Raw genomic sequence first — 13699 nt, 5'->3', positions numbered from 1 at the left:
AATTCACCATACTGTGAAATGTCCATCACATTTCATCAAGTCATTTATTCCCCACTTTCCATAAGGCCAACTGTACTTTAGTGGCATAATCTCATGTAATAGTGAACAGTTCAATCATCACAAGATGCATGTAGTGCATGTTGAATGAGCAGCAAGAACAGCAAATGGAAGACAAGGCTAACATTGAATATAAAAAAGTACCAAACAAATAATCATAAGAGCTGCAGTCATATTTACATTGGATATCACATCTGCTGCACATGCAGTGTAGCCAAATTCAATGAACCAGTACATTTTCTAAGCAGCTCAGACACAAAAGACTTTCATTTTCATCGCCTCAAATGCATAATTTTTCCACCAACCAAACAGGCCCGTCTGGTGTGTGTACCAATCGGCAGGCCCACACCTACAAACCATTCAGTTTTATACGAGGAAAACAACCACTCCCACAGCAAATCTACTCAAGACTGGCACAGTGACAAGACAATTTCTTAGGCATCTATACTGTAACCCCTATGTTACAGAGGGGAAAAAGTAGACAATGCACCACACTGCCCCGCTGTGGTAAAACAGAAGCAATACTGAAACTATATTCTACTGAATCTTGTAACCATAACATATCAGACATTCTGTACGCAGTCCCTACATTACCACCAGCAGAGCAGAGAGCCTTCATAAGACGCGTATCGCTTGCGCTCATGGTCCTCCGGATGAGCTTAAGTATCACTTCTGCCATTTGTTTTTTTTTTTTTTTGGGAAAATCTATTTCTGGCTCTAAGGACCACATACCAATCACAAATAGTCAGCAGCAATATGGAGAACTCTTTGCTAGCTCAGAAGTTCTTTCCCACCACAAATATACACTCTCGATTTACCACCCCGTTCACATCAATCATCCAGGATGGAAAAAAACTTGTGTATATGCATATAGAAACGGTTAATGTAACTGCCCAAAATAAATCTAGCGTGCGTGAGCGTACGCATCTCAGACTGCACAGGCTAAATAAAAGCACACCACCAAAATCCGGTTTGCACCAAAATTTATTTTTCATGTTACAAACAAAAAAAACGTGGTCCTGTTACTTCCCAGGGAGGATGATGCCGTCATACTGGAAAAAAAAAGGAGAAGAGAAGCAGGTCAGCTCACAAAACTCACTACAGACTCACTGATAATCCCAATTTCACACTCAAGTTCCCTAGCGCATTCAAAGCCCTTTCCCCCCTCGTGGCACTCAGGCTACAAGCAGAACCAAAGGTGCCCAGGCCAGAGCGGTCCAGAGCGGGCCAGAGCGGGCCAGAGCGGTCCAGAGCGGGCCAGAGCGGGCCAGAGCGGGCCTCACCTTCTGCTGGAACCAGCGCATGGCCTCCTCCTTGCGGATGCGGTGCCGGAAGCCGATGCGGCCCGTTTTCTGCTTCTTGTCGGCGATGCTGAACCCAGGTCTGCCCAGGACCTGAGAGGGGACAGTTTCAGAGGGGGTGCTTCTTTTCAAAGCTACACTCACTCTAGATCAAACAAGTACAGGTCTGTTGAATCACCATCCGCTCATTTTCTAGCTTGACCCCAGAGCACAGACCAGACAGTGAAGGAGTCACACCCTGACCCAGCCAGCCATGCAGTGTGATCTCAGCTCAAGCAAGGCTCAGGCCAGAGGTAAACACCACCACTGACAGTGCTGTCGTTAGCTAAAGCTGCCTCCTCAGTAAGGGTGGGCCGTCCTTGGGCTACTCACCACGTAGAAGTCCAAGCCGTAGATGCCGATGCTGGGGTCGTACTTGATCCCCAGATCGATGTGTTCCTGGATGCCGAAGCCAAAGTTTCCGGTGTCAGAGAAGTTGTTCTTCCTCAACTCGTACTCCCTCACCTGTGGAGGACGGGGTTGAGCAGGTGAGAAACCATCGCCTAAACTACGACATCTACTAGAGACGTTCTGTCAATTTTAAATATCAGGGTTCATACACTTTTTCACCAATGATTTTCAATGACTTTTCCATGACTTCTCCACAACCTTTAACTGAATTTCCATGACTTACATTTTGGAGGGTGCTCCTAACTTTTTGAAGTTGGGACCACCAGTGCTACCAAGTAAAAATGTTAATTTCGAGCCCTGATATATTATTGAAGCTGCAATTCCCTAGCATATTGTCGGCACAGTAGGGCCTACGTTTACTAACTGCTACATTAGCAGAAGCGTGCGTGTTGGGCGTGCCTGTAAACAGACTGAGCCAGACCGAATTTACTTCTCACACCACCAAAATACCGCGAAGGTTACGTTCCAATTTACGTTTTATTACTACGTATACTATTTTCATGAATGGATTAATTAGTAATTATATTTGATGCAACTTTAGCTATATTTCCATTACTTTTCCAAAACTTTTCAAAAAATATTATTTTCCTTAACTGTTCCAGGGCCTGGAAATTGCATTTTAAATTTCAATGACTTTTCCAGGTTTTTCATGACCGTCCAAACCCTGAAATATGCTGTCCCCTCCCTCCCCCATGGCAAAAGTAGGGCCTTATATTCATTTTTGAGAAAATCGCAGATGGAATGCCAGAATCCGGGTTAAAAAGCAGAATGTACACAAACATGGAATTGTTTTCTGTAAACAATTTCAAATAGCATTTGGTGCCGTTTGGGTATTGGCGATAGTTTGCGTATGCTCGAGCGTGAATGGACGCAACTCTGCATTATCATCCTCTGATGCAAAATTAGTTCGTATAGGATTTTGTAGCTGTATGTACGGAGTGCCACATCCTGTTAGAGAAATGAAGCTGCATCGCTTCCTGATTTGCATTACCAGAGACTAACAAACCACTTTAGACAGGTCAAAAACGTACACGTGCATTTTGGAAACAAAGCATGCGCTTACTGTCATTGTGGAAACCAGAGTGACAGGGAGGGAGTCGGTCAGGAATATTTTTCTCTACTTAAATACAGAGAATTTCAGGCTGAATGCGTGTACATGCTTGGTTTCTTAGCCAATCACGTATATATATATGGCCACCAAACAGGAGGCCATTTTGTTGAGAGGGTAAGCTTACTGGATAAAGAGCCCAATCTTGAAAGTGCAGTTGCATCAAGCAGTCACTCAGTCAGATTTCAGACAGTTTTGTTGCCAAAATGTGCATGCATCAGTCATGTTATTGTTCGCAAATTTTGCAGGGGTCTATAAAAGCCTCAGCTGTACCAAGCTTGGGTCTTTGAGAATTTGAGAATAACAGATTGAGTCCCCACAAAAGACAGGTAAGAAAAACAAGAAATGCAATTCATTGCTCATTTTGGTCAAAAATGACCCCATTCAAAAAGTCCCAGCACAGAGTGCACTTTTGACCTTGTAGTACATGCAGATATGAAATGCCCTCTGCAGAGTTCACAGCCCCTGCCTTTAAAAGAGCACCTTCCCCTCACCTTCAGCCCCTTCTCCAGGATCTCCTCGGCCTTAGCTCCACGGACAGTGCAGTGCACTGCGATCTTTTCATTCCTGCGGATACCGAAGGATCTCACAGTGTAGCGAGCTGTGGGGACAACGCAAAAAGAAACGGGGATCAGGGTAGGAAAAAGCATTTAACTGACCCAGGTTTCCACTGACTGTTCACATCCAAATTCTGAATGTCAAGTTTGGACATTCTAATGTTCACCAGCAAAGCAGCACCACACACAGCTGGCTCATGCAAGCAGTATAGACTCCCACAGCCCCCGCAGCCTGCCTTTAAAGACTCTACAACTCAGAGTTCAACATTCTTTGCACCAGTTAGTTGTATACTGAAGTTTGACTAACTCTCAGGGGAAAGGTAGGGGCGGAGGAATACCCACCTTTGGAGAAGACGGGCGTCTGTCCCGTGAGCTGCTCCAGCACTTTGGCTGCTCGGGTCAGTCTGTCTCCACTCTCACCAACACAAATGTTCAAGCAGAGCTTGCGAATGCGAAGCTCGCGCATGGGGTTCTCCTTCTTCTCACCCTGCTCCTGAAAAAGAGAGGAAAGTCAGAGTTTGTGAACGGTCTGTTTATATCCAGCAGCAGTTAACCTCGGCATTTCAGTACTAAACATGTAGGTACACGTTCACATAAAAATTACATCTCCAAAAATGTTTTCCAGTTTGAAACCTTGTTGAAACCCTTCCCAACGAACACAGGTTTTATTCCGTACATTCAGTTATTTCACAGCGGCAACATGTGATAAACAAGTAAAATGAATTGCGGCCATCTTCCTGTTCATACGTGTTAGCAGTCCTATGTTTGTACATTGCAATCTTATGGGCCCAACGCTAGCCTAACTTTACATAAAAAAAACACTTGGTTGAATCAACCAACAAGTCAGACTAATCGAAGCGGATCAAGTACCCACCCAGACATCTATGGTAAAGTCAATTTCATACAAATATCAGAAGAAGCAATGTAGCTAGCTAGTTACACTGATTGCCAATGCCTTGCCAGCTTGCCGGACATGCCCGTGCATATCCCATATGAGCTTAGCTGCTCTTGCGAACCGCATGAAGATGAAGTAATTACAATCACAGACAGAATCCAAAAGTTCTATGTTAACGTTTACGTTTCTAAAAAGCCGTTTCGAAGCCCACAACAGACTAGACTGGCGGCGATAAATGGAAGTAGTGACGCTAATTTGGTATTTAGAGGATGACAGTTTACGATTGTATTTTTTTCAGACTAAAATCATACACACAAATCGTTTGGGACCAATAGTACAGCCACATAACAGTATAACCAATTGGTTATTCCCAATAAATAATAGTTTAGGAGCCCGATGGACATGGATTTAAATTCTATTCCAAGCACACAACGCCATCTTCACTAAGTAAGACAGACTCACCGCCATGTTTGATCACTAGAAAAGGACGACGAACTTCCGGCGCGCGAATTTATAGCCAAGTGTCCACGATGCAGTGCTCGAGGGGACACAAAGAATGACGACTAACGTTCCGAGGGCACTTGGTAATACACGTGAAGATCATTTTATTCAAAGAATAAGGCAATTAGACAATACAACGGTAAAGGCATGCATACAAAGAGAAATAGTGCATACACCTAGAAATACAACAACAATAAAAACATATGATAAAAATAAAGTTAATATATTGCAGTTTTAACAACAACAAAAAAACATACATGACATAATAGAGGTCAATCTATGACTGGATGCATCCAGTAATTATCATAAAAGGACAATTTTCAAACTATTTTGTCCTTGTTTACCCCTTTCTGATAATTAGAAATCTTTTAGACAACCCATCTATATTGGTCACCATCAAACTGGATCGATGAGGGCACATCAGCCCCTTGTAACAGTGCAATACAATAAAACAGGTAAAAATTGAAAAGCTTAAAAATATAAATGTTTATTTATATATGTACCATTGGAATTTTGATGTTGATGGTGATAGTGGTGGTGATGGTGTTGGTGACATATTCTCAACACATAAGCATAATAATAATATATAATACATAAGCACTGGGCGGTGTCTCTACATGCACCATTCTTACAGAAGACAACAACAGTAACTTCCCTAGTATTTGGTCTGATACTTCAGTTTGGCCCAAAATTCTGCGTGAACTTCAGTTTAATTCAGCTTTATTTTTATAGCACTTCTTACAAAGTATACTGTCGCAAAGACACTTTGTTGTGGAACAGGGCAAAAAACAGGCCTAAACCCAGAAAAAGCAAGGAACTGAGGTTAAAAATAATAAATAAATAAACCCCAGTGGGAAGGAAAGTGCAGTGACAAGTAAAAAGTGCCCATTGAAAAATCCTCTCTACCACTACATCCTATTCTGCTGGCTGATTTCCTCTCACAGTCAAACAATAAGTTCACAACCATCACACTTTTCCACTGCCATTCTATGATGAAATCAATAATAAATAAATGCTCCCCCCTCAGCTGGTTCCTCCCCAAAACATAAACTCCCATTTCACCAAAGGCTTTAGTCAAACATAGATTTTCTGGATCCCAGATCATAATCTTAAATCTCAGTCTTTTTTATGCTTTCTCTATTTTATCCTCACTTTGGAATGGCCAGTGGTACACAACCACACTTATGCTACCATCTCTGTAACTGATGTGGGAGAGTGAAGCCAAGCACCCACTCCCATCCAAAGTATGTGATGTCACCAGCTGCTTCTTGTCACACCACAGCCCATAGGCTCTTCATGCTTTTTCAGTCAGACCTTGGGTGCCTGTTTGATCAGAAGGGGTTGCTACAGAACAATGAAATGCAGATTCTGATTGATTGAACCCTCCCTAATCCTGGATGATGCTACCAAAACTTTTGCACGTCCTCACGAGGCTACTGGCCACACTTGGCACTGGCACAGTAAGCATTTGATCTTCAATGGGGGGCCCCATCCAAGCACAACAACAGTGCCTTAAGAGGATGAGCCACCCAGCACCCCTCTAAGCCTCACCCTTGATCTTGGTAAAATGCATGCTTTCAAAGATACATCTGATACACTGTCTCACTTTTCACATAAGCCTTCTGTTGTAATTGTCTTGGTCTCAAACCATGGTCAGTGTCTGGTTTTAGCACAGTCACTTGGTCATATCCTTGGTCTAGAACTGGGGTGGGCAAGGAGGACTGCATCTGTTTCTGGATTTCATGTCTTATTTGGACTTGAGAGGCATTTGTGATTAAATAAATGCAGAGACAACATGGTAATATATATTTTTTTCAAGCATGACAAATTACAAATTTAGCAAATTAGCAAATTACATAACAATGAAAAGCAGACAAATAAAACATATATGATACTACAACTTCAAACTGATACAGGCTAAAGTAAGATGGGCATAAAGAGAACCACTGAATAAGAATTGGCTGAATTAAAACAAAAGGCTATGTTTTTTAAAAAAAAGTGTGTAGTCATATCTGAAATGACATGCTAACAAAGAGCCAGATGCAAAAAAAAAAAAAAAGAAAATTCAAGGCAAGAATGTATTATACTTGTTAAAACAGAAATTCAAGGACTTCCAACAGAAATGTTCAGATATAAACCTAAAACTAAAAACAAACTAAAACATTGGTGCAAAATAGTTGAAATCACAAGATATTAGAAAAAATTTAATAGGCCAATAATAATAATGATAAAAATGTACCGCTAGATGGCAAATCACAATCCCTGATGCTTATCATACATATAATACAGAAGGAAAAATAACTTATTTGCCTTCTGTGGTAATAAATATGCTCCCTACTGCAGTATATCAGTGTCAAAATTCAAGTCAGTGGGCAAAATCCATTCAGGAAAAATTTCTTGACAGGGAACTCTTACAGCAAGGACATGACACGTACATTTGTTTTCACAGAAACTAAACCTCCTCATAAGTAGACTGGTTGTTTGATACCCTTATCCAAATGCAGTAGCTATTTAACAAATCAGATGTGCTAAATCTGTAAATATGTTAAAATCTTGATTTCATGATATTATGGATCAATAAATATTTCATAAGTACTTTTTTTAAGTACAATGAACACAGTATTAATTATTAAGTACTAAGTAAACTAGGCAAAGTATTATCTGTCAAAAATGCATCATTTATAAAATATGTAAAAATAAACAGAAATGTTTTCCAATTTTGGTAAACAACCCCTAGAACTACTTCACAGACCCCAGGAAGTCTGTGGACCACTGATCTAAAAGACTGCAATAGCAGCCAGAGAGAGCAACCCTAGCGATATGACTATTGATGCTAATATCATCACTGGTGAATGATCTCGCTTTGCGCCCAGGGAGGGATAGGGAGGGCTTGGGTTAAGAGCAAGCGGTGGAGCAGGGCCGGGCTGCTGCAGGAGGGGTAGGCCCAACTTCACCTGCTCCTCTAGTGCCTTCTGCAGGCAGGACCGTGCCTTGCGTGGAAAGGCAGGGGCAGCGAATAGGTTATAGGCCGGAATGAAGAAGTGGGGGAGCTGGCCTCTGAAGGCGTGGTCCTGCAGGGCCAACAAGAGCTCCATGAAGCTGGAGGGGAGATCACCGGGGGCCCACTGCGAGTCTCTGCCGCGCCTGCAGAGGGTGTGCAGGAAGGCTGTCTTCCCATGGTACGAGCAAAGACGCTCCAGCTCCTCAGGGAACCGCACCTTCAGGCCCTCGATCAGACACTTCAGCAGCATGAGACACTTCTTTCTGGGAAGGAGAGAGGGGAGCAGGGTACTGAGCCTCGCACATCAGCCAAAAGCACACACATTTGTTTTTTTGTTTTATGAATAAGGCTAAGTCATTGACATTTTACATGCTGGTTATTATGACTTTTCAGGCAAAAAGAAGAAATCTTTGGAGAAATGAAAGGCCCACCGGCAGCACTTGGTGGCATGGCCCTCGCAGCAGGTCCTGGCCTGACCATGGTTCTTGATAATTTCCTTTTCAATGTGAGAGAAGGAAATCCTCCAGCTCTCTGGTGATACACATGCAAACAATTACTGTCACACACAGACAATTGAAATCACATACAGTAGAGGCAGCTGAAGCGTGTGTTTTCACTGTGTGAATTCATACCGGTAGCTTTATACCACCCTACTTTGAAGTGGTGTATAAGCATTATCATCAAGCTTAAAGATTCCAATAAAAGTTAAAATTGCGAAAAGTCAACATGCTCCTTTTAGTGGTGTTTCTTCCGATGCTTTATCGAACTTTATCAAATTTGTTGTATTATAAGACGCTATGCTAATTACGCCCCTTGAAACTTTGGCATTGCAAATGTTGCAAGTGGCCCAGCTGAAGCGAAGTTCCTACCCTTAGCGGCATCGCTGAGGTTACGCCCTGCCGGCTTCTTGGGTACGAAGTAGAAGGACTGCCTGGTGAAGTCACGTCGGGCCTTCTTGCCCAGCCAGTTATCCACCTTCAGGCCATCTCGAGCAGCAAGCGGCCAGGCTTGCAGTTCAGGCGCCTCCAGGGCGGGAACGATGTCCACCGACAGCAGCTCTGTCGCCTGTTCACCATCTTGCGCATTGCACATCAGCGATAGTGTCACCGCTGGCGAACTGGGCCGCTTCCTGTTCAGCACCCAGCGCCCAGCTCCCTTGGGGACTGACGGACAGAGGGACAGACAGACACAGGAGATGCACAAAATGCACAACCGAGGGCAATTGTTCCTGATATCATCGGGGGAAAAAAAATTATTTTGAAACTGAAAAGTGAAAGCACATGGCCACAACACAGCCCTCATCAGTCGAATTAGGCAGTTTCTTATATAGGCTCAAAGGATGTTGTTGTGCTCTGTCTCTACCCTATATTGATAACTTTGCAGCTTTTATCGGCCGAACTGAAGTTTTTAGTTGTGATGGTTTGCATCACAGTAGGCTGGGTACATGCCTTTTAAAAACAAATATGTAATTCACTGTTACTGCTACTAAATCATTTTCTGCTTGTCTTCCGGCGAACCACCCCATATTAGTAGCTATGGGAATGCTTCCACAATTGTCCCTCTAAATCGAGATACATTATGTAAAAGTGCCATTCCTGTCATTTGGGAAAATAGGCCTACTAGATTCAGTCACTCTATCAACATGAATAATCTTACTTATGAATTATGAACTTACTCTTATGAATAAGCTTACTTCAGAAATTTTATCATGTAAATATATTAGTACTGCAGTCTGATCCTGATATCCTGGTGTTGAGTGAAACTTGGCTCAAAAAGAGTGTCAATGACTTGGATGTAGCTCTAAAGGATTACAACTTGTATATAGTGGACAGAATTAGAAGGGGAGGAGGGGTGGTTATATGTAAAATCAGGTTTCTCTGTAACAATTCTAAATGCTGTCACCATACCAAGATGTTTTGAATTTCTTGCACTGAAGGTTCAGTTAGGGCCTAACTCAGTAATTGTGGCAGGGGTCTATAGACCCCCATCTGCAGATACAGGTTCCACTGACGGAATAGCGGATCTACTCTCTCGGTATTCCGATGCTGAATTGATTGTTGTGGATGAATTTAATCTGAACTGGCTGAATGATACATTTGATTAGCTCAAGGAGGTTGGTGGTGGCCTCAATTTATCCCAGCTGATAGCAGAACCCACTAGGCCAAATTTGAAATATTACTCTAGGTCTACCCTAATTGACCTCATCTTTTCCAATAGGGCTGACAAAATTATTGCCTGTGGTGTCTTCGAGCTAGCAATTAGTGATCATTGCCCTACTGCATGTATCATAAATATTCGGTTAAAGAAGGCAAAATCTCACACGGTTACAAAGAGAAACCATTTTAAGACAAGGTATTTTAGTGATCAAGCCTTTTTAACTGACATTTCCCATAGCGACATACACTATACATCTGTGATCCCAGATGTTAAAATGGCGCTGGACTTTTTCACAAAAACCTTTTTTTCAGTCATTAATAAACATGCACCATTCAAAAAGCTTAGAATAAAAGAGTAACTCCCTGGTTTTCACCCAAATTATCAGTCTTATTTAAGGAAAGGAACAGAGCCTGGTCACTTGCCAGACACTCTGGGGATCCATCACATTGGTCAGTATTTAGACAACTTAGAAATAAATACACATCTTCCATGCGAAACGCCAAATCTATAATTATTTAGACCTAATTACTAGTTCCTATTCAAACCCTGCAAAATTTTGGAAAGCAGTAAACTCAAACAAAAACAAAACCACTAATTCCCTACCTACACATATATATATATATTTAGACTGAAATATACAGAGTGGTGGTAGTTAGTCCAGGTATAGTCTGAAGAGATGAGTCCAGGTATAGTCTGAAGAGACCACAGCGGAAGATGGGTAGTGAGGGAGAGGTTCGAAGAGGAACAGGGAGTTCGTTCCACCACTGGGGAGCCAGGGTGGAGAAGCTCTGTGATCCCTTTGCTCGGGTGGGAGGGGGTACAAGGCGCCCTGCTGCTGCAGAGCGGAGTGGTCGAGCAGGCATATAAGAACGAATCATGTCCTGCAGATTTATTGCTGGTGATAGCTATGGTGTGATAGCTATGGTGTGATGCTGGTTTGAAACTTTGGATCCTATCTAACTCGCTCAAATGACTGGCTTATGCTTAATGTCCCCCAAGCGCAGTCTGAATTTGGAAAGTCAGCTTTTTATCTTAGTGCCCCAACTTCTTGGAATGATCTTCAACACACGCTAAAAATCAATTCTCTATTAACCCATGGACAATTTAAAACCATGATCACAAACCTCCCTGCTTATGTATGTAACTCTTTTAACAGATTTTTTTATCTGTGTTTTGTTTGTATTTTATTGTTTTTATTATATTTTATTGCTGCATAATGACCTCAGCATCACTGAAAATGAGGGCCCACCCTCAATGTATTCCCGAGAATTAAATAAAAGTTGAATGAATTTCAGCTCCCCATTCCCCACTGTCAGAATTCTACTGACCTTTGTAAGTGCTGATGAAATTTCTGACCAGGCAACGCATCTCGCTGAGGATTCTGCTGGCTGAGATTGTGAGCCCGTCAGCCAGCAGGAAGGCCTGGATCTCAGTGCGAGTGGGTCGGATCAGGGAGACGCTGTAGTGCAGCCCGTGGAACTCCTTCAGCTCTGTCCAGGTTAGCCGTGGGGTTGGTAACAGCAACATCATATCAAACTCATCTGGGTCATTTATCTGCAGAAAAGCAGGGGGTTGGAGCAGGACGTCATGGGTTTTAGCAACAACCGAAAAATATATGAAGCCTGTGTGGACGCAGCCCAATCAAGTCTCTCGCTATAGGGATGGCTCACCTTCACTATCTCATAGTAGCTTCCGCTGTTGAGCACTGTGACAGATCTGAAGTAGGGCTGTTTTTTGTTCTTCTTCAGAAAGTCCAGGAGGCTGTCTCGCAGGTCGTTCACCAGCTTGGCAGAATGCTGCTGGTCGGTGCGACGCGGGGTGAGGTGCTTCATCCGATGTTTGATGAGATTGCAGATGGCCGGGGTCACCAGGGGGACGTCCTCATCGGACTGGGGCATAGCTTTGTTCATATTCCTGCACACACAAGGACAGTTACCATGGATTCAGAGTTCTGAAAGGCCACTAGGGAGAGATGCCAGTGACAAAGGGTGCCCAAAGGATTTCAGAAGTGTGGGGTCCAAACAGACAAATATGTTTTCAAGGCATTCTGTAATGTAACAGCACAAAATTTAGCAAATTGTCTGGACTGAAAAATGGTGGATAAGGGGACCGCCTAGTGGGGGTGGGTGGGGGGTATTATTTCTAACATCAAATTATCAGTACTAAACTGAAAGACATGCTGTATGGTGAGAGTTGAAAGTGGGAAGGGGGTGGGGGGGGGGGGCATTGCCCCCTCTGGCAACCCTGCCAGTGACACAAGGTGATCTGCTTGCTTTACAGTTGAGGTGCAGTTCCTGTGCATGCTACTTTGAAAAAAGAGGCGATTTGGGTTTTGCTTCATATTGGAATTCACCCATCTGATCCCCATTATTGGTGATAAGCACATTGCTAAATAACTGTGTGTGCTGGTATTCGCTAGACACTGTCCGTGTACATCTCGTAAGGGGTTACAGAAGTGATAAGAAAGGGACATGCCTCATAAATTCCATGATGGCACAAGCTAACGTGTGGTCAATGTAAACAATTTGCTCTCTATAACAAGGCACTGTGAGTGTCAGTGTGCCATTGATAACATTTCCCCCAATTTTTTTGAAACTTCACATAATCTTACATCATAATGTCCATATAGAATAATTTCTTTAGGAGGTTACTCTGGACACGCGTAGATCACTGCTTAAAGTTAAATGTAGACACCACAGATGATGCTCATTTTATGCAGAAATTTATTTTTAGTAAAAGTAGCACGACTGGTTTTATGAGAAGTTAACGTCCTGAAAAGGGCCTTTTCCCATGCACTCAAATACCCGTTTCCTTCCTCCTTCCCCATTCACACCTCTCCTAGCTACACATTAGCGTTCCGATATCAAATGGGGTCTAGTTACACAGTTCTATTGGCGAAATCTGAACCTTCCCCTATACTCTCAAGATCATGTTAACTTTGCCTGTAAGTGACATCTACTATTTCCATGTCATTTACCACAGACAATATTTCTTGCCAGGTAATTTTTTCCTCTGAATCTTTCTCACTTAAACAGAGGCAATGATCCTGATTAGCCACCAGTCTAAAACTTATGCTTCTTTGCCTCCCTCTCACCATTGTAGAAAAACACACCTAGCCGGCTATTCTGCTGTTGAACCAATGTTCAGTCTAACTTAAAAGAAGAAAAAATTACAAAAATGTCAGATGACTGTATAAAAGAAAATACATTAAGCCATACCTGTGTCAGGGTTGACAATGCCAAGGTAAGTGCCTCAAATGTGCAGTCAGGTGATTTAATTTGATTTCACAGCTGTTTCACGTCAACAAGCCTCTGCTCTGTCCCATCCGGTTTCCTGTCCCATCCAGAGAATGTAGGCAAAATTTGTTCGGTGAAACTGCTCAGTCAAAGCCCTGAGGCTATTTTCAGTAGAAAAAAAAAGAAGATCAAGTACAGTAAGTACAGTATACAGAGCCAGTATGGTCTGTCCTGTGATTTCCCGACGAAAACCTTAAAGTAATTAAGGTCGTATTTGTTCAGAGTACCTACGCCTGGAGACACCTCCTCTAACAGAGGGTGTGGAACTGCACTGCCAAGCTGAGTGCTCTTTCAGTTTCTATTCATGTGAAATAGCGCATGTGATTCAAGAAGTTTGTTGTCACATCCCATTACGCAAAGTACAAGACAGTAAAAA

General features: G+C 42.7%; 2 protein-coding genes across 2 annotated transcripts; both read right to left on the bottom strand.

The window, feature by feature from the left end:
* Positions 1-1023: 1023 nt before the first annotated feature.
* Positions 1024-3993, bottom strand: rpl11 (ribosomal protein L11). Its single transcript, XM_035431275.1, has 5 exons — positions 3816-3993; positions 3411-3517; positions 1731-1862; positions 1341-1451; positions 1024-1109 (listed from the first exon to the last, which is right to left on the bottom strand). The coding sequence occupies exons 1-5, from the start codon at positions 3937-3939 to the stop codon at positions 1080-1082; spliced, it is 504 nt and encodes a 167-aa protein (XP_035287166.1). The 5' UTR covers positions 3940-3993; the 3' UTR covers positions 1024-1079.
* Positions 3994-6660: 2667 nt separating this feature from the next.
* On the bottom strand, positions 6661-13699 carry LOC118232887 (cyclic GMP-AMP synthase). Its single transcript, XM_035428108.1, has 6 exons — positions 13246-13699; positions 11698-11941; positions 11356-11581; positions 8740-9033; positions 8302-8401; positions 6661-8133 (listed from the first exon to the last, which is right to left on the bottom strand). The coding sequence occupies exons 2-6, from the start codon at positions 11935-11937 to the stop codon at positions 7647-7649; spliced, it is 1347 nt and encodes a 448-aa protein (XP_035283999.1). The 5' UTR covers positions 11938-11941; positions 13246-13699; the 3' UTR covers positions 6661-7646.

The sequence above is a fragment of the Anguilla anguilla genome, chromosome 8 (assembly GCF_013347855.1).
Source record: "Anguilla anguilla isolate fAngAng1 chromosome 8, fAngAng1.pri, whole genome shotgun sequence".
NCBI lineage: Eukaryota > Metazoa > Chordata > Actinopteri > Anguilliformes > Anguillidae > Anguilla > Anguilla anguilla.
This window is presented reverse-complemented; position numbering and strand designations above follow the sequence as displayed.

What these genes read in the sequence shown, in the direction of transcription:
- rpl11 (XM_035431275.1), bottom strand. Translation starts at nt 3,939, where the DNA reads ATGCGCGAGCTTCGCATTCGCAAGCTCTGCTTGAACATTTGTGTTGGT. An exon ending in ACGGCTTGGACTTCTACGTG is followed by an intron (nt 1,452 to 1,730) that starts GTGAGTAGCCCA and finishes GTCCCCTCTCAG; the next exon opens with GTCCTGGGCAGACCTGGGTT. An exon ending in TGCGCTGGTTCCAGCAGAAG is followed by an intron (nt 1,110 to 1,340) that starts GTGAGGCCCGCT and finishes TTTTTTTTCCAG; the next exon opens with TATGACGGCATCATCCTCCC.
- LOC118232887 (XM_035428108.1), bottom strand. Translation starts at nt 11,937, where the DNA reads ATGAACAAAGCTATGCCCCAGTCCGATGAGGACGTCCCCCTGGTGACC. An exon ending in GCTACTATGAGATAGTGAAG is followed by an intron (nt 11,582 to 11,697) that starts GTGAGCCATCCC and finishes GCTTTTCTGCAG; the next exon opens with ATAAATGACCCAGATGAGTT. An exon ending in CATGCCACCAAGTGCTGCCG is followed by an intron (nt 8,134 to 8,301) that starts GTGGGCCTTTCA and finishes TCTCCTTCCCAG; the next exon opens with AAAGAAGTGTCTCATGCTGC.